The following is an 18,694-nucleotide window of genomic DNA, read 5'->3' on the forward strand; positions in this document are numbered from 1 at the left end:
TAATAAAGCCCGAGAGGGTACTAAAAGTATTTAAAGAGGGTAGTAACTATAGTAACGTATAATAGCCGTTACCTAAGCTAGTTATAGTTAGTATAAGAGAAAAAGGGGGGGTAGAATAGGCCTTATTAAAGAGGTTAGTATAGTAGAGTGGCCCGTACTAATAGTGCGTACTAAGAAAAAGTATATAGGAGGAAGGTGACACGAGACGTTTAGATGCGTCGGCAGGATAAGGTTCTTGCCTTTTTAGCTCCACTTGCCGCTAGTATACATAGTAGAGCACCGTAATTCAGAGCATGACCCGCCCAATATGACGGGCTTGAGAAGATGCTTTTGCGAGCGACTCTCTCAAACCCCGTATGTCAGTATATCAAATGTGACTACTTGAGATATAGTGCTTTATTTCTGGAGTAATACAGGCTACAATCATGTCAATTTGATGGGTATGATAACTGAACATGCCTTTGGGTAACCGCGCGTTGTGTCCACACATAGTGTGTTCACGCACATTGTGTTTACGTACAGAAAAGGGAGCAATTCTCAAACTTGCGAAGCTTGGCATCGAAGTCTCTGCCCAGTTCGCCATAGCACGTGTAGATTCCACCACAATGGAGACGTGTTTGAGTTATCTGATCTTTTCTAGCTCGATTGAAGGCCAAAGCTCGGATTCACAAATTCGTATCAATTGATTCCGGCAGAAACATCCCGATGGCGGTAAAAAGGCGAAAATGCCTCCAGCTAGCTCCTATTGATGGCCCGTGATGTGGATATTCTTACGAGTCTAGAACCTCCTTCGAGATCCATCCTGGAGTCGGACATGAGGTCGGAGATTCACCGACTCTACGAAGTAACACTACTTGACTCTAATCAGTGTCCTCGTTGCCAGAGAGCTGCTTTCCTTGTCGATTGATAAGACATGGAGCGCTATGAGCACGTGGACAATGCTCTCCAGGTCATCCACTCAGGAATGTGATGAGAGGTCATTCCCTGGACAAATAAAAGCACCTACGCAAAACTGAGCCAATGACCTCAAAGACGTCCAACACGATGCGTTGCTGATTTGGACCGAAATGGTCGAAGAGGAGGCCAATGACAGGGCGACTGACTCGGAACAGCCCCGTCCCCTTCTAAGCTTCTCCGTAGAGGCGACGCCCTATGGCCCGAGAGCTAAGCGGCCCACAAGGATCATCCGGAATGTTCGCACTAATACATGGCTTATTATGCGTGGGGTTTTCCAGTTGTGCCGCAGACTCCCAATTTTCCAAGCCGAAGCTGGTTGGCCGAGGACGTTATGGTGAGATCTAAATTCAGCTGGCGCATTGAGTGGCAGAGTCCCAAGTAGACGGATCGCCCCCATTTTAGAGCAATCTCATTACTCTCGCGTTATTCTTCAATTTGAAACAGCGGCGCCTATAGGAGGACCTACATGCAATTTTAGGTTGGTCACTATGGTGAATGTGATGTGACGCCGGCTTCTCCGATCACATCGCAATCCTTGTCTTTGGCGGGTTTGCCTCGTAAATGCAAGAACTACACCTTCGCCGTGCGCTTGGCACCTTAAGCTTATCTCTATGTCATAGAAGCTCATCGTGGCATCATTCCTAATATCGATCCATGGCCTCCAAGAAACCTTTGCTATTCGTACAACTGCAGATCCGTACGCAGGCTGACTCATGCGACGACGAAAACCACAGTAAAGAGCGGGACACGTGCCTCTGCAAACCTTTTTGTTTATATTACCCTGCCGTTGATCTGTCCCCCTTCCACAAGGTCCTACGAGGCCAATCCTACAGTAGCAACGCGCCAGGTACCCGCCGTCACAACGGTCAGCCTAGGTCAGCCCTGGCGAACCTCACCTGGGGCTGAAATAGCGAGCTGCACCCCGAGGAGCTAATTACTTGAGACGATCCATAGATTCCATCTGAACAAAAGTCTAATCGTCGGATGCTGGGGTGAGCCATCTGGACGGTAGACAACATTCCCCATAAGGGACCCCTGCTTAGCGCAAACTATCCGGCGATTCCGTCGCTAAAACAACGCACCAACCGAGTCACGGTTCACTGTTCTTCTCGACGCGCTGTTGAACCAAAGTCCAATCTCACCTTCCATCCAGCGGCGAGAAGCCCGCGGCGATTACGTTCGCTTCTGCGCCGGAGCCGAACTGAAGGCGACATGCAGACACGCCGACACGCCCAACCAACCCAAAGAGTTCCCGATATGGGCTGCTGGCGATGGCCTCTTGGCACGACACTTGCCAACCAACCACAACCCACTTACTCCATTACACTGCGACGTCGTATTACTGCACAAAAGAGGAGATTGCGGAGGGCCCTGGCAACGGGTCCCGTTTTGGTCCCAAGAGGTAGCATCCGTCCAAGGCGGCTCAAAGAGCCGAGAATTCGAAAAGTCAACGACAGCCGCGTGGGCGTGATGTTCTCAGAATTGGACATTGAGGCGATGAGCTCAAAATGCAAGAGTCTTTTGGTGTCAAATTAAGAATTATGAAAGGGGGCGGCCGTAAGTCAGAAGAGGTTAGGAGGTCCCCTCCCGACGTCATTTTGGCTTTTTACTTCCCGTGGCTGGTCAAAGTATAATCGAAGAGTCGAACGAGTCAAACAACATTGAGGCCTGTGCGTGCGGGCAAACGTCCTCATCCCACTCTACAAGCACCGTGCGGGCTGAACCATCTGCGGCCCGGTCAAGAAACACATGGAGACATTGGATCAGAAGTTTTGAAGTTCAAGAAATAGTGAATTATGGTTATCGGAATATGTACTAATGTCGATAGGTATCTACTTTCGAAGCGAGTCCCAGCCCAACTTCATGGTAATCAAGTATATGCAGCCATGAAAAAAAAGTGGTATCTCAATGTTCGTCCGTCGTCGTCCCAGCCAGAAAATCGAAAACAGGAATGCCAAAAGTTTAGTTGGCTTCGGAGCCCTGAGCGCCGCACTTCTTGCTGCAGTAGTAGTTTAGCTCATCGCCTCCAATATGCCAGCCAGCAGAGTTGCACTGGAAGCCGTCCTAGAATCTCAATGTTAGACTACAATCAACTGAACACGGCAGAAGAGAACTTACAAAGGTGCAGTCGGGGCACTTATCCCATTGCTTGTTTCCGGTGTTGCGGTTCTTGTAGTAGTTGCATGCGCACTTGGTGGCCTCGGGCAAGATCTCGTACTTCTTGCTCCAGGTGTAGCTCACACTCCAGCCAGTGCCGCCGACGGGCATTTCTTGTCTGTTTGTCACGCAGACACCGGCGTTGTGGAGTTTGGCGTTGGCACTAGGAAAGCATCGTCAGTATCTATATTGGCTCGGGACAAAGCTAGGACAAGGCTTACCCGGCGGCCATGAGGCCAACGGAGAGGAGGATGGATGAGAGCTGCATCTTAAACGAGTAAGGTGTTTTTGGGACGTGCTTCTAGGAGCTTTGGCGATAGTATGGGGGGAATAGATATTGTGAAAACGTGGTAGAGATGAGATGTAGAAGGTTGATTTGTGGGTAGATTGGGACGAGATGACGGGAAGCTGAAATACTTGTACGGAGTATGATGGCCGGGTTGAAGGAGAACCTCGCTATCTTCGCATCTTGCCTCATTCAGGAAGCTCCAATCTATTGGACACTGCACTATCGAATGTGCATTACTCGACGAGAGATGAGCTCGGCGGCCGAGGATGCTGCGAATGGCCACTTCCTCTTGCGTGCGACTTTCGGTGTGAATTTCAGCGGGAACTTGATATCCAACTTTACCCGCAAAAGAGATTGATAACATGACCAGGCCATCAAGCTCTCTCCCGCGTGACGGGGCGCTGAATCGTGCAAATATGGAACTTCCTATCCTTGATAAGGCAAGTAGCGACGGTGATGATGGGGCTTTGTCTGGGGCGGCACCCATCTGTCGGTGTCTGGTTCCGACGAAACGGGGCCGATTTCTACCCATTCAGACGGTGAAACAAGAGCACATGCGCACGATTGCAGCATGTTACCCTGAGAGGTACTCGGCCGGAGAAAATCTACATTTTTTGGTACGAGGCGGGTTGGGTCTACGCACCCATGAATGAGGGTCTCCCACCATGACTCGCAAGGTCAACGTTGCCGTCCGAAAGAAGGAAGATGCATGGGAGGAGAACCCCAACTTTCAGATGAACGCCGCTCGCAGCGCGGTGTAATTCAACGGTAAAATGTAGATTACGTCTCGTGATGATTGCTATCAGCTATTGAGATACCGCGATGGTCTCGAAGACCGGTGTATAAAATCATCAGAATCTCCCGGGTCCTCTTGGCAACATTCAGTCACTCATCCTCATCAACTTCTTCCTTTCCTCCTCTCCCACCTCAACATCTCAAACATCATCAGCCGTCCAAAAATGGTTTCCTCCAACCTCATCACTCTCCTGATGGCCTCGGCCGTCAGCGCCGCTCCCTTTTTCTCGGTCCCGCTCCACGAGCGTGGCATCAATCTCACCAAGTGGACTCCCGACCACAGAGTAACCGAGAATGAGATTGTTCTCCTGACCAACGGCGAGGGTAAGTCTTCCTCCACTTACGACAACTCTGAAACTCTGTGCCACGTGCTGACTCCGATCTTGCAGAAAAGATCATCAAGACTGAGGACTGGTACAAGCTCCTCGATGACGAAGGCATCCTCAGCGAGGCCCCGGGGATCGACCATGACTGGATCGATTCCGCCGCCAACATGTCCGCGCTCGAGTACGACCCCTCCGTGCACGAGAAGCGCGACTGCGCCTACACCACCTCCACCATCATCGACAAGACTGAGCGCTTCGTCGACTGGGACGTGCAGATGTCCCCTGTTGTCATCGGGCCCCGCGGCGGCATGGACCTTACGGTCTCCAAGTCTTACTCCATCGCCAACTCGATCTCGCTCTCTGCGGGCCTTAGCCTCACCGGCACAAAGAACATAATAGCCAGCGCCATCAGCCGCGGCAGCGGCGCCGCCGCCCCTAACATCGGTATCAGCCTCACCCGCACCTGGACCACCCAGTCTGGTAACCTCATCCGCGGCAACGTCGGCGAGGGCTACACCGGTGTTGTCATCACCACCCCCTGGACCACCCGCCGCTACGGCCGCGTCTTCCAGGGCTGCATCGGCTCCCTGCGCCAGACCGGTACCTGGATGGTTGACACCCACGACGAGGGCTCCTACGAGGGCGTTAGCTGGGTCTCCGGCGCCATCACTGTCTGCAGCAAGAAGCAGAGCTGGATCCCACTCACCCGCTGCCACGGCAAGGGCGAGTTCAAATAAGGTGCTTATATCAAACGGCTAACGCACACCGGCGAACTGTCATCACCTGCGGTGATGCATAACAACAACAATTACTACATGACGGGGTTTGGCGCAGGGCTTCTTCGACATCCTCGCCCGGTGTGTCGCGGCGCGAATTGGATAATGAGGGATGAGAGGATTGTGGATACCCATTGGCATTTTCTTCACACACATATTCTTAACTGTACATAGCTCTTCTAGAGACGGACATATTACGACACTCGCCGCGCAACGGGCCTTAATAATTTGACGTACTACGAACACTTGACTTATCGTTCCAATTTGGTGAATTCCTGTTTTTGAATGCTTGGTTGACAGTGAATATTTCAATAGCGATAACCCGATTGATGGCGCGGTCCCCAACGGAATGCTACGGAGGAACCGGATGGCGCCGGAAAACTGCCGGAAATAAAGTGGACCCCGACGCCGGCAGTGCATCCGGGATTCGGAGACAGAATGGTCGGCACGGATGCGGGAGGCGAAGCTCCAAGGAAGCCGACACATCTTGTTTCAGGCAATAACCATCCCCGATTGAGACTGCCATCTCAGAAGCGAAGTCGCGGAGCATCGCCCCCAGATCCGAGTCATGACGTCAGCGCTCATCATCATCCCTTCGTCACGTCAGCCCAGTGACGCGACGAATATGCGCCGGACGTGTCTTTGACAACCAACAGGTTCAACCCAGAGCTAGTGAAACCTCACAAAACCTCAAAAGTCCTCTCACACATCTCACATCCTCTCGTCCACACCAAAACCTCTTCTACCATCTCCATGCACTCAACAGCCCGTCACATTGCGAAGCGGATTGCAACCCACCCCGAGACCAAGTCCTTTGCAAAGTCTATTCAAAGAAACATGGCGTCCGGCACTCCCTCCGAAACGGCAAAGGTCCAGGCTACCGCTGATGCCAGCGCGCCCACGTTTGAGTCCGTCGGCATTAAGAACAGCGATATTGTCCAAAAGTCCGGGGTATCACTGTCCCAGCAGCAGAAAGTCCTGGTCGGCAGCGTGCTAGATGTATGCATTATCCTTGCCCTACGTGAGTAATTTCGGAACCTACGGCTAATCATCCTCCAAAGCTCTTTGAGGGGAATCCTACCCTGAAGCACCTATCCTTGTGGTCCAAGACGGCTACGTTCCAGGACAACATCACAGTCGCAGAGGGGTACGACAAGTTCGCCGCCCAGTGGTACGGTCTTCCGGCGCTGTTTAACCCCATTAGGATCCAGTCGCACACCGTCACGTCGGCGGGTAACCCCATCGAGCTGGAGCTGAAGAACAGCTACACGGTCAAGGGAATCAAGACCGAGCAGACCATGGAGAGTGTCGTGCAGATTCAGGTCGGCGACGATGGCAAGATCGTCAAGGTCAACGACAAGTGGAACAATGATCATCCCGAGGGAGCATTCTCCCAGGTACGCAACGCTTTCAATGTCTCTGTTTCCAGTGCCGCCAAGACCCTGCTGGGGCTCCTTGGCCAGGCAAGCTTTGCCGTCTTTTGCCGCGTCTCGTTGTGGCGGCCCTTTTGGGTAGGCGGTATTGTACCGTGAGGTGACGTTCGCTGACTTTTGCAGGCTCTGCGCAAGCTCAATGCTGTTACTGTACCGGCGTTTGTCAAGGTTCCCAAGACGGAGGAAGAGGACCAGAAACTGAAGGCTGAGCGAGAGAAGCAATGAGAATGTATGTAGTGTAAGAAAGTAAACGCACACAAAAATACGTGCTTGTACCCAAAGTAGCTTGCACGCATTACCCGAAGATTCGTAAAATATACCTGAATCAAGCCATCTAAGTGCTTGAATTACCTGGAGATCCAATCGAATCTGTAGTATGCAATAGTAACTAGCAGTGAACAGCACCTTGATTACCCCATTGTAAGCGGCCTAGTCGATAGCAGCAAATGGAGGCAACACACTCGTCGCATTAAGAAAATGACTATGGCGGGAAGAAGACTACGTATCTGTCGCCTATGAGTCTGGCACCATTGATTCAAGATAGGGCGCATCTCACGTCTTTGGATAGAGTGGCAACATTCGTGGGCATTTGTTTGTTATCGAGAACGCTCCCCTCTGTGCTATTTCGTTTAGCTCACGACATAAGCCGTCGGTGTTGGGTAGTTATCGACCCAACTCTTTCTCTGTCACCAGGCATGAGTTCATGATTTCACTTGCCAAGGTCTTGGTATAGCATCCCAAAGCCACCAAAGTCCACGCACGAAGTCTGATTTACTTGAGTGAATGACGGAGGCGCTCCTGTCATCCTTCATATCATGCCCACTTCAAATGATCAGAATCAATCCCGAGCTGAATTTCGGTTGTCAATTTCAAGTTGCGCGCCAAACTCAGGCTCCTCAGTTCCGAACATACATCATCGCCTTCGCCACACATTCGCAGTCGGAGCTGCAAAGAGCATGGCCGTGTTGACAGCTGACGTAGCTCTGAGGTCCATGGTAGATGTGTTTTCCGTCAACTGGATTATGAACCGCGGCTACTTCTGGCACAAGGTCAAGAGAAGGCGCCAGCTCAGGATAAGAAATTCGGAAGTGAACGCGAGCGAGGCAGGTTGAGCTTGATCGGATTGAAACAAGGTCAATGATGCATCGTACCTGACCGCCGAGTCTAGGTGCTGGACGTCGGACAAGCGTGCTATTTGAAAGGTTAGCGGTGCCCTAGCTTAAGGCTGTTAAGAAACATTGTGTTCTACTCATGACGAGGAAGGCGCTATACCTATTCAACTTTGCATGGATAAGACTTTGGGGAAGATGACTCTATGGCAAAGAGACTCATGGGGCAGTCTTCCGTCTCAATCATCCTGTGAGTGTTTGAACGGAGCTTGCAAAGTGTCCATGATAGAAACCCCCCTCACAAAACGACGAATGGAATAGATGGCCAGACGGTGCACGTGAAAGCGGGGCCTCTTAGGGTGGCCATGGCTAGATGAGGCGCCACACATCAATATGACAACGTCTCCGTCACTCTGTCGTTTCGTGTGACGGTTGCAAATAGGATGTATGCGAAACCATATTAGTAACTTCCTCTCCACCATCTAGAATAGGTACTATAGTCTGTGATCATGGGTTAGCAACCTAAAAGAGCAGTGCGCGCCTAACGTAAAACCATACCTCTTTGTGTACTGATACCGAGCTGCTCAGCGACATTGACATATCCCTCACGAGTGATCTTGCCGCCTTTCTTGATTTTCTTCATCATATCATCATCACCCTGCCATAGACTACGGCAATATGGGCAAGTCACATCACTTGAGCCATAGCTGCCGCGACGTTTTGTCGCAGCCCAAGTCTCGAAGCATTCCCTGTGTATGTTTTGGCCGCAAGCTGCGCGACACCATACAATCGTCTCGTTGTTATTAGATTCGAGCTCGCAGAAGCAGATGGGGCAGTCTCCGTCGATGGGCTTGCGATTCTTGTTCTTGGAATCGTCGGCTTGGGGATCGATGGGCGGGGCCTTGTCGAAGATCTCATTAAGTTCGCTGAGGACCAACGCCAATTGTTATGTGTATTCGAATTTGGCGCGGAGGACTCGAGACATGACCTAGCCATGGTTAGAGATATCCAGCAGAGACCGAATAGGTTTGAGGAAGAACGCACATAAAGCCAGTGTTTGCATTGATTTCCCTTCATGGCGTGCGGGCAACTACATGACGGGGTCTGGCCGATTTTGACGGTGTATACATTGCCAGTAGAACCAGTCAACTCAATCTCCTCCTCGGGCGCATCCGGAGTTCCGCATCGCCGCCGCTCGAGAACGTAGAAGCGCTGTGTTGTTGCTCGATGGTAAACTTCGTGGAAGCTTTGAGGTGGTTTCGATCGGTATCGGCGCAATCGCTTCTCACCGGTACTCGTGCCGACCGTCTTAAGCTTCTTTACCTTGCGAGACGATGGGGTTGATAATGATGCATCATCAGAGGTATCGGCCTTTCGTTTGCGCGCCGGCGAGGGCGTTGCTGTTGCCGACTTCGGTGGGGAGCTTCCGGCAGTCTTGGAATGGTTGGATACGGAGCGGGTCGCAGCCGTCAACGTCGAGGAGCGGGGTCCCGCCATTGAAATCGATCAGCGTGGCGAATGCGTGCATACAATGGGCGTTGATGAGGGGCACTTCTCAGTGAACGGGGGTTGGGAGTCGCTCGCAGGCAAATTACTGGTTTTCATGAAGCTAGGTCGAAGGTGAAGAAGACTGGGAGAAATCTGAAGTAATGTGAAGCTTCGCAAACGTTGATGGTTACCACCTTGATTCACAAGAACCTTACTGAGCGCAGTGGCAAGAGCTGCTCCTGGCCGCCCCTCGCCTTAACTTCCGCCCCTGATGGACGACGGCGGGGGAGAACCTCGATGACGACAAGCACGGACCTTGAGTGTCACACGCCGAGTACGCGAGATCATGTGATTCCTTTTCGCACAAAAGTCATGTGACTGGAAGCTTCCGGATCCCGAAAGGAGCCTCGGTGCATCGCCTGTCGAGTTCGAATCCGACAAGCTGACGGTGCCATGTTATAGAGAATTGCTGGACACGCAATGCACTCAAAGTCGCCGCCTAGCCTCACATGATGCAGTCGAGTTCATATCAACCCCTGCAAGAAAAGGGAGTGGGAGCAACGCCACTCCAAACGCCCGATGCGCATAGACATGACAAGATAATCTGTAGCACTCAGCAGTAGCTCGTAGTTGACCAGCAAAGATACCATCGGTGGGTGGTCCCGAGTGTGGGTAGAGAACTGCCGCTCAATCATGCAGTAAAGTCGATTTCTTTCAATGAGAACCAGACTTTATCCAACTATGGTCGAGTGAAATATCTGCTGGAACCAATCGTCGAAATCTTCAGAGGGATTGCCAGACATAGCAAAATGCTCTTCCGCAACGTCAAACTGCCCGAGACCAGCCGTGGAAGAATCAAGGATAAACCAATCGGTCTTGAACCTAGCCGCAATCTCCTCAAAGTTTATAGCATCAGGCCTAGCAGCGAGTGTCTGATCAGAAAACGACTCTATGCCTCCCACCTCAGAGAAGATGGCATCAATAAGCACCACGCCGCGGTGTGCTAGGATATCACTCGTCGTCCGGCCCAGGAGATGCTCTCGCGCGTCGCGAATCGCGTCGAGGTAGCCTTCTTGTCGGCTGTCTCGTTCTTTGCTCTGATCGCATATGACCTCGAACGAGAGAATGATGGCAGCGGTGATGCTGAAGGCGATGTGCGTCCAGAGCGAGACTTCGCCTGATTCTACAATGCTTTTGTGCTCGCGTAGGATGGTGACTGCTGCTGCAACGCAGGTACGGCGCGTGTGGATGTACGAGTCAGATTGGAACGAGAGGAAGAGGAATGGCCGGTGGATCATGACAATCTAGCAGAATTGATTAGCATCACCGTGATATGTATGAGGGTTCGCTAGGGTGTGGTCAAACCTTTTCAGCGGCGGTAATGGCTAGACTCTGACGCGCAACCCCAAGCCAGGCACACTGGCCCTCTAATAGCTCATCCTTCTGTAGAAGAAAACGCGGTATTGACTGGACCTTCTCCCTCATCTTTTGGTCCATCCTGAGAACATGGGCATACTGCTCTCTTGCAGGCTTCTGGGCTCTCAAAGGTCCCATCCCGTCCGCGAGCTCCGGCATCAGCTGCGCGATGCCACCCAGGACACGAGTATACGTACTTACCGTCAGAACGTCCTCCGAGGCGTCTATCAAGTCTGCATCGTTGGCGTTTCTGGGGAAAGAAGTGGAGTAGTGAGACGGGTTGATGCTGTATGAGTCGGTAAATGGAATTGCAAAGTGATCTTGAATGACCATCTGGAGCCAAACCCTACGACCTACTTCTCTTTGCAGAGTATCATCCCATATTTCATCCCTGGTTTGCAAGTCGAGGCCGCATTTGGTGATCTTGTGTATTCCCAAGCACTCGGCAATTCGAATCGCAGCGCTGAATAAGGTAGCGTTGAGTTGACTGAGACCAAGATTGTGAGCTACTTCGGTTGAGATGACGATGGCCTGGATGGAGTAGATTGAAACATGCTGCAGGAAATGAGCCTTATATAAAGTGTCGACCATGAAGTTGAATAAGTCTTGAGGCGAGCAGGCAGGTAGTGTGAGCGGGTATGCATCGCGATGTTTCCAGCTGTTCTGCCAACTCAGGAGCGACGAGGAGAGCACCGCGCTATACAGCGCAAGCCACTGTGGCTGGTCGTATACGCCGGTCGCCCAGAACGTGGTGCACTGCTGCAGAAACGTCGGGCAGTGTAAGGAGTTGTGGTGCCATGCTATGTGCTCCAGGTGAAATGAGATGAGTATCTCGGCCGTGACTCTCTCAGGGAGGAGGGCAAGAGATGGGACAGTGTGATCAGGTAGGCCGAGAGACGGCGACAGACCTGTTGTCGAGGCTTCGATGGTATGATCTCGTCTTTGATGGCAGTTGCAGTGTAGATGAGGGTAGCAGTTTCCATAGCTTCTACCCCATGCCATGTGCTCCAACGCAGTCACCGTGAGCGAACTGCGAACTCTGGGATGTGAACCTGTGGCTTCGTCTTGTCCCGAGTCATCTTCAAGTCCGATCCCGGACTCAACAAAATTCGCTGTCTGTGTGATCTCAGTGCGTTGCCCCGAACCAGAACGGAGACCCTCCAGTCTAGCTGCCACCAAATCAGCTGCTCTCCTCGCCGAAGCGGGATCGGTGCTCTGAAGCATGTTGCGCAGAGTCTCGAGAAATCCAATCTCGGCACTATGTCGAACGGCATTGCGCCTCAGATGGACGACTTCGCGGTCGCAATGGAGCCCTAGACGACTACATCTTGCGCATGGGATCTCTTTGTTGCACTTTCTCTTCTTCCTAGTACACTCTATGGGCGGTGGCACTGTGTCAGGACTGTACGGATAGGCCGAGCGCCTTTCTGGCTGGGGATAGAACACGAACCGCGACACGCGAAGGATTGGCGCTGCGACAAACGCGCTGACATGCTCTGCGTTCAAGATCAACCCTCCAAATATTCGCAACTGCGCATACGGTTGTGGTCTTTTTGCTGCGTGAGAGGTCAGATTGCATGTGCTGGCAAGAGAGACAAGTTGAGGCGAATGGAGAACTCGCACAATCATGTTTGGAAATGACTTGTTGAGATTACATAAGCGGATTTGTCTCACTTACACAGTGTGTTGAAGATGTCCTAGCAGCAGACCAGCACAATACCCGAGAAAAATCAACGGAAATGATTTTGAGGGTTTTCTTCAATGTCACCGAAGGTTGGCAAAATGACTTTCTGTAGGAAATTGGTAAACCTTTTTTTTTGTTATGGCTTACCCGCTTTGTATTGCGGCTGCTGAGAATCTTCCGGTCACCATCGGTTTAACCACGGTAAGTAGCATTGAGATTTCCCTTGATCAAGATATATTATCACAAAAGTCTGGTAATACAGAAAATGAGCTATCTTTTTCTGTGCATCATGATTGAGCAGCGTTGTGTCGATTTCAATGACTTCGCCACCAGTTGTGCTCTAGGCTTCATCGAGACTATAAAAATTCAAATGGTCAGCATCGGCTCTTCAACTAACATCCAAAGTTTCAACTCACATGTCCCTTGCTTTCAATCCAATTGCAACTCCCTGCTGCGAAGCCGGTTCAATCATGATGTAATTTTTGATGATGCCCGTTCCGTTCCGTAGAGCTTCAACCTGCTGGTCGCTGCAGGTGCTCGGATCGAGAACATAACAGAAATCTTCGTACTGAGGCGGAATCTCGTTCTTGACACCAAACGTATCGGAAGGCCCCTCGGTGGCATAAGTCAGGTTCGTCGCGGTATCAACAAGGCCTGTCGCGATGTCCTTGTTGAAGAGAGCGCGGTTGAAGATTTGATACGCGGATTCCGGCTGATACGACGGCACGGCGTGTCCGGCCTGGTAAACTCGGATGAATGAAAAGTTGCCATATTGCCGAACCTGGCCGCCTTCGTAAGTAGCATTAGTCTGCAGAGGCTCGTAGCCCGCACTGGCAAAGTTCTCTTGGTCTGCCCAGGGAATCGCCAGCGCCACTTGCTCTCCGCCGATCCAGTTGCACGCAAAGTCGCGGTCGCCGAACATAAGGGAGACCTTGATGCCGCTGTGGAGGAGGTAAGCGATATCTTCTATCCAGCCTGGCCGGGGGTAGTCTCCGATACTGCGGAAGGCGGAAGACGACGCGCTCGAGCTACCCGTCCAGTTTAAGGGAACACCGAGTGCAGATTGAACGTAGGGCTGATTTAAATATCCGGCTGTGAAGGGGGGCGGGAACAGCGTTGGGTCGATCTGTGTCACGTCGTAATAATCGCGGCCCGAGACGTCAAGATAGGGATCGCGAACATTCTCCGTGCAGTATGTTTCCGCGTCTTGGCAGACACTGTTCACGGTCGCGTTGATGCCAATGTTATCTGGGTCATAGACTGCAGAGATTTCACGGCAGGCATCAATCCTGTCACGGCAGCCTCCTTCCGCGTAGTACGCATCAACCATGCTCTGATATATCGTCTCGTTGACCGTTTGTATGCCATACGTGTTGTTGAACGCCATTTCCGGGTATGAGGGCCACTGCACTTGGCGGTCAATGCACCCGTTGACGATCAGGAGAGTGTCCAGGTTCAAGATGTATTTCTCGCCTTCGGTCCCATCCCAAGTGCCGTTCGCGATCTTTTCGTTCTGTTCCTGAAAGTAGGCGGCAAAGGCGGGCCCGTACCGGCCCCCATAGGACTGAGTTGCAATACTGATGCGATCGTCGTTGGGGTGATACCCCGGGAACTCCTGGAACCAGACTTGAGAGAAGTGCCATAGAGCAATAGCTGCATTGCGACTTCCAAAGCTCGTCGTATTCCTTCCACCGCTTGCCAATGTGCCAGTCTGGAAAGTGGCATTCTGGGCTGGGATTGGGGATGAGGCGTTCAGAGTCTGGGTGCTTCCGAGTAGGTTCCTGGTCACGTTTCGCAGTGAGTCATATGAGAAGCCCACTTGAACTGGCTGATCAATATACAGCATGTTGACTAAGAAGTGTGTGAGCAATGACCCAGATTTCAATTAACTGCGGAAAGGTGCCCTCACCTTTGTTGTTCCAAGACCACTCACTGGGCCTCGTCGAGTTTGAGTCCGAGTTGATGTAGCATGGTCCATTCTCATTGAAGAGTCCAGGCATCGAAGAGCTGCCGGGACCGCCGTTCATCCATATAGAGAGTGGTGCGTTCTCTGGATCCTCCTTGGCCTCGAAGAACCAGAAGAATGTGTTGATCTCAAAATCTTGCTCCTGGCCAACATCCTCGAGGGTCCCTGGCGGAAGCTTGATGTATCCAGCATAGGATTTCACACCTTCAGTCTCCTCGCACAGACCGGGCTAGATACATGGGTCACGTCAGCTTTTTTCCCGCTCATGTGCTTGCCCATCTTGCCTCTTTGTAACTAATCTGAATGCCTTCATCGAATTTCGACTTCAGCACCGTAACCCCTTGAGGTGCTGGTGGAAATTGAGCGAGTGAGCGCGGAGTGAGTGCCGCCGCAAAGGCGATGAACGACAGTTGGTTCCTCATTACGAAGATTTCGTAATAGGACTAGGTGAGGAATGAAAGTAGTCACCAAAGATAAGGTTCCTGTTCTTGAAGTCATCGTCTTATCACTTCGAGTACGGAGTACAGCTTCAATATATATCATTAGATCTTCCCCGCTCGTCAGCACCTTCCTACTTGGGTACACTCTACGCCAGTGAATCATTATCTTTTTGATGCTTGTGCAAGTCGCACCGCCAAGACAGTCGTATTGAATCTTTTCGGCAGCCGGTTTGGTTGAGCTACAAAGTAGCAGGGGCTGGGATGCGGGGTTAATGGGAACACCGGCGATGGCCAAGACTCAAATGGAGAACCAGTGCAGTCTTAGTTTGCACAACGCGAAGAGTTGGCCAATGAAAGCAATGATGCCACCGACGATTCCCGCTTTGAATGCACCGCTGTTGAGGGAAGGTTCCTATCCTTAATTGCAGTTGAATGAGTGACCAGGGCTTGATCTCCTCGGCAACTACTCACTTTTTGCAGAGGTAATACACCAAGAAATGTCTTGAAAGCTGACCGAGGCTACCGTTGCTTATCATGTTATCGTGACGGTAGCTACACTGCTTAGAGTCTAGGCCTAATGTTACTGGATCCATTCAATTTGCTTTCATGGAGAGGGAAATGTATTCCGACACGTTACTTAGGCGAAATAGACCGCTGCCACTATATTAAACCCTACTCACAGGGGATGGTTACCGCACGTACCGGAACGCTCGGAGTGATCAGAGCTAGACCCGCACTTGAAGACCCAGGTGGGGCTTTGTCCGAACTCGCCGGAGTGAAGTGACACCGGCGTGGGGCGCGTTCCCCCGGAGTCGGAGAGGCGGAGAGGATAGCCGGTCGGAGCATCGGAAGGTGTTCTGGCGGAGCCTCATGATACCCGGATTGTCCTAGGATATGCCGTGACGCTTCGATTACCTATCCGTTTGACACTGTCCGTCTGACTCTGAACGAAATTCCAACTTCCGATGGCGACATTCCAGTGAAGATGACGCCGTCGAATCGCGTTCAGGGTTCCCCGCAAAAAGACAACTGATGCGGCATGACGCCTTTTCAGTGCAAGATGGGCAAACTAAGTGAACTACCTGCTAGCCATTGAGATTCTGAGATTGACGCATTCACTCGATTCGCCCGTGGAAAGAGGAGGACGTCTTACAAATGCAATGCTGATTTACCGAATCCAAGTGCAGTGATTGGTCTTTCTTGCCGAAGCAGTGTAACTTATTTCAAGAGTTCTCCTCGGATGAGACGCCCGCTTTAATTCGTCATCCAATGATCTCCACCAGCAGAACGTTTGAGTCAAGGCGACGTCTGATGACCCAATCGAACTCAATTTAGGACGATATAAACACCGGTGGCCCGTCAGTCTTGTCGCTAAGAGCAACTTACCACTGGTGTCAGATCAAGTCCAAGAAATCATCACAATGGCCGCGGCTGCTGTTCAAGCTCCATTCTACGCAGGCCCCCCCGGCCAACCAGACATCGGATATGCCCCCATTTATGAGAGCTTTGTCGCCAGAACCAAGCGACGCCAAGAGCAGGAGAATCTGGACAAGTCCTTACCTACAGGTTTCCCTCAGAAACTAGAGTCGAAGTTGGTATGGGATGGGAATACCTTGGCCGAGCACTACGACTGGAACTACGTCTTGACAGACGCTAATAAGAAGGAAATTGATGATGCTCTCGGGCACTTCAAGTGTACGTGAAACACCTCATCAGCGTGCCACATAAGACCTTGGTGTATTCTCTAATGTCAGGCATAGCCACGGGAAAGCCACTTGGAGACATCAGCCAGGAGACATTTCCCCTCCCAAACCTTCACAAAACTCTGCGTGAGATCTCGGACGAGATTCACAACGGCCACGGCATCAAGGTTATCCGTGGCGTTCCAGTCACAGAGTATACCCGCGAAGAAAACGTCATCATCTACGCCGGAATCTCTTCCCACGTGGCTCCGATCCGCGGCAGACAAGACAACCAGTTTCAAGGCGAGCCGGCTGACGTTGTTCTGGCACACATTAAAGACCTTACTAAGATAGTCGACCCCTATAAGATTAGAGCGCCGGCCTACATAACTGTTAGTATCCCTATTATAGGGTAGTTAGTTCGAACCGTAGTTAACGAAGAGATCAATTAAACTATATAAATATCTGCGTAGGTATAAAAAGAAGGTTCTAACCGTAAGTTAGGTTAGCTACGATAATCGTAAATAGGGCCCCCTAATTAGCCCCTACGTAGTCGGCTATATACCGTAGTCGAATTAGACTTCTAATCTAATGCTAACTTTCTCTTTTTTTTATCGATTTAACCGCTACGGTTAGAAGTATAATTCGACCTCGGGCCCGTTTACTAAGTCGTCTCCTTTTCCCCCTTTTCTCTACTCTTTTTATATAACCTATCCCTCTATTCGTATAATAACTTTTCTACTACTTATAAATTATTCTAATCCCTTATTTAGTACTACTTTTATAAAAGCGTCTACGAGGTTATCTTTATTATTAATTTAATAAATCTCGAGTATCTCGCGCCTTTTATATAATTACCTAAGGGCTATAATATCGATTATAAACCTCTTTTCCTTCGTCGCTCTTAATTTAATAAGGCATTCGTATAGCGAGTAGGAATCTATATAAATAACCGTTAGAATAGGTAAAAGGCTAATTCGATCGGTAATCTTCCTTAGCGTCGTTAAAATTATATAAAAGAGATTAACGCCGTTAACTATACTATAGACCTCTAATACTAGCACACTTCTCGTTACTTACTTACTTTTAGTTAATGAGTAATAAATTATATTACTATATATAGTAAATTCGCTCTCGCTTATACTCTCGTTAGCTAGGATAATAATATACCCTAATTACAAAGTAAGGTCGTTATTATTCATAAATAACTTATTAATAAAGATATAGAGCTTACTTATTATAAGGTCGATCGGGTAATAAACGAGACCTCGATCGAGATTCGTTTACTACTACTTAAGCCGCTTATTAAGTACCTCGACGTCTCGTTCGGTTAGATTTATAACCTATACTACTTTAGTATAATTAAAAGTCGCCTCGGGCTAATAAATACTTATAATATATACCCCTCGTATAAGCTTAGCTTTATACCGCTTTTTAACGTTAGTTACGTTTAGATTAATAAGGTTAATCTTCTCGCCCTACCTCTTTTATTAAAAAACGACGGTTTCCCCTTTAATTATAAAAATCCCGCTATTAAATACTAGGGGGGTATTTATTATAAAGACCTCTTTTAGCTTTATTACGAAGCCCGCTTTCTAAAGCTCTTTATCCTCCTTTTTTATAAAGTTAATATCGGATAGGCCTAATATATCGTTAGTCTATATTCCGACGATCCTAAATTAGTCGCCTTCGTACTCTACGATTAGTAAGCACGGGTCGTACGTAGAGGTAACTATTAATAGTTAATTAATATAAAAATCATAGTAAGTAGCCTACTAATAGGTGCTCGATTTTACGAGCCTATATAGTGGCTTAAGCACTTTAATAATCGTGCTTTCTAAATACTTACTAACTATTTCTTTTAGTAAATAGGCTAGGATTCTCCTTATAAGCCCTGTAGCTAATTAGGTATAGGCTTAAGTAATATCACGGCTCTAAATTTCGTATCCCTTTTTCTATAGCGATACTATTAGTACTATTATTAATCGTTAGCTATAGCGCTATATAGTAAGCGATTATATAAATAGCGTCGCCTTTTTAACGTTACCGTACCCCTAAATTACGTATTTAGACTTCTCGTATGGCTAGGGTATTCCTTTCCTTTTAATCTTACGAACTATTCGTAATTTAAATATATAAAGGTTTATATGTTTTTCTAAGTCATATAGGATAAATC

The 18,694-nt window shown here is 49.8% G+C and overlaps 5 protein-coding genes across 5 annotated transcripts; 3 read left to right on the plus strand and 2 right to left on the minus strand.

Moving 5' to 3' along the window:
- Positions 1-2,919: 2,919 nt before the first annotated feature.
- Positions 2,920-3,382, minus strand: CLUP02_14561 (uncharacterized protein; the record flags this gene model as incomplete). The annotated part of the gene is made up of 3 exons (XM_049293488.1): positions 2,920-3,021; positions 3,076-3,277; positions 3,336-3,382. 3 exons carry the CDS (start codon positions 3,380-3,382, stop codon positions 2,920-2,922), a joined length of 351 nt encoding a protein of 116 aa, XP_049150634.1.
- Positions 3,383-4,362: 980 nt separating this feature from the next.
- Positions 4,363-5,261, plus strand: CLUP02_14562 (uncharacterized protein; the record flags this gene model as incomplete). The annotated part of the gene is made up of 2 exons (XM_049293489.1): positions 4,363-4,522; positions 4,588-5,261. 2 exons carry the CDS (start codon positions 4,363-4,365, stop codon positions 5,259-5,261), a joined length of 834 nt encoding a protein of 277 aa, XP_049150635.1.
- A 792-nt stretch (positions 5,262-6,053) lies between these two features.
- On the plus strand, positions 6,054-6,958 carry CLUP02_14563 (uncharacterized protein; the record flags this gene model as incomplete). Its single annotated transcript, XM_049293490.1, has 3 exons — positions 6,054-6,299; positions 6,362-6,811; positions 6,857-6,958. 3 exons carry the CDS (start codon positions 6,054-6,056, stop codon positions 6,956-6,958), a joined length of 798 nt encoding a protein of 265 aa, XP_049150636.1.
- Positions 6,959-7,067: 109 nt separating this feature from the next.
- On the minus strand, positions 7,068-15,929 carry CLUP02_14564 (serine carboxypeptidase; the record flags this gene model as incomplete). The annotated part of the gene is made up of 27 exons (XM_049293491.1): positions 7,068-7,121; positions 7,195-7,254; positions 7,372-7,416; positions 7,495-7,555; positions 7,646-7,924; positions 8,046-8,090; positions 8,145-8,211; positions 8,413-8,768; positions 8,831-9,276; positions 9,373-9,483; positions 9,546-9,645; positions 9,778-9,834; positions 9,898-10,010; positions 10,071-10,634; positions 10,696-12,362; positions 12,425-12,443; positions 12,515-12,604; positions 12,675-12,768; positions 12,847-14,281; positions 14,340-14,625; positions 14,729-14,839; positions 14,964-15,133; positions 15,210-15,299; positions 15,351-15,388; positions 15,517-15,703; positions 15,767-15,882; positions 15,919-15,929. The coding sequence occupies 27 exons, from the start codon at positions 15,927-15,929 to the stop codon at positions 7,068-7,070; spliced, it is 6,672 nt and encodes a 2,223-aa protein (XP_049150637.1).
- Positions 15,930-16,257: 328 nt separating this feature from the next.
- Positions 16,258-16,934, plus strand: CLUP02_14565 (TfdA family Taurine catabolism dioxygenase TauD; the record flags this gene model as incomplete). The annotated part of the gene is made up of 2 exons (XM_049293492.1): positions 16,258-16,531; positions 16,591-16,934. The coding sequence occupies 2 exons, from the start codon at positions 16,258-16,260 to the stop codon at positions 16,932-16,934; spliced, it is 618 nt and encodes a 205-aa protein (XP_049150638.1).
- Positions 16,935-18,694: the final 1,760 nt, after the last annotated feature.

Source organism: Colletotrichum lupini, chromosome 8 (assembly GCF_023278565.1).
Source record: "Colletotrichum lupini chromosome 8, complete sequence".
Taxonomy (NCBI): domain Eukaryota; kingdom Fungi; phylum Ascomycota; class Sordariomycetes; order Glomerellales; family Glomerellaceae; genus Colletotrichum; species Colletotrichum lupini.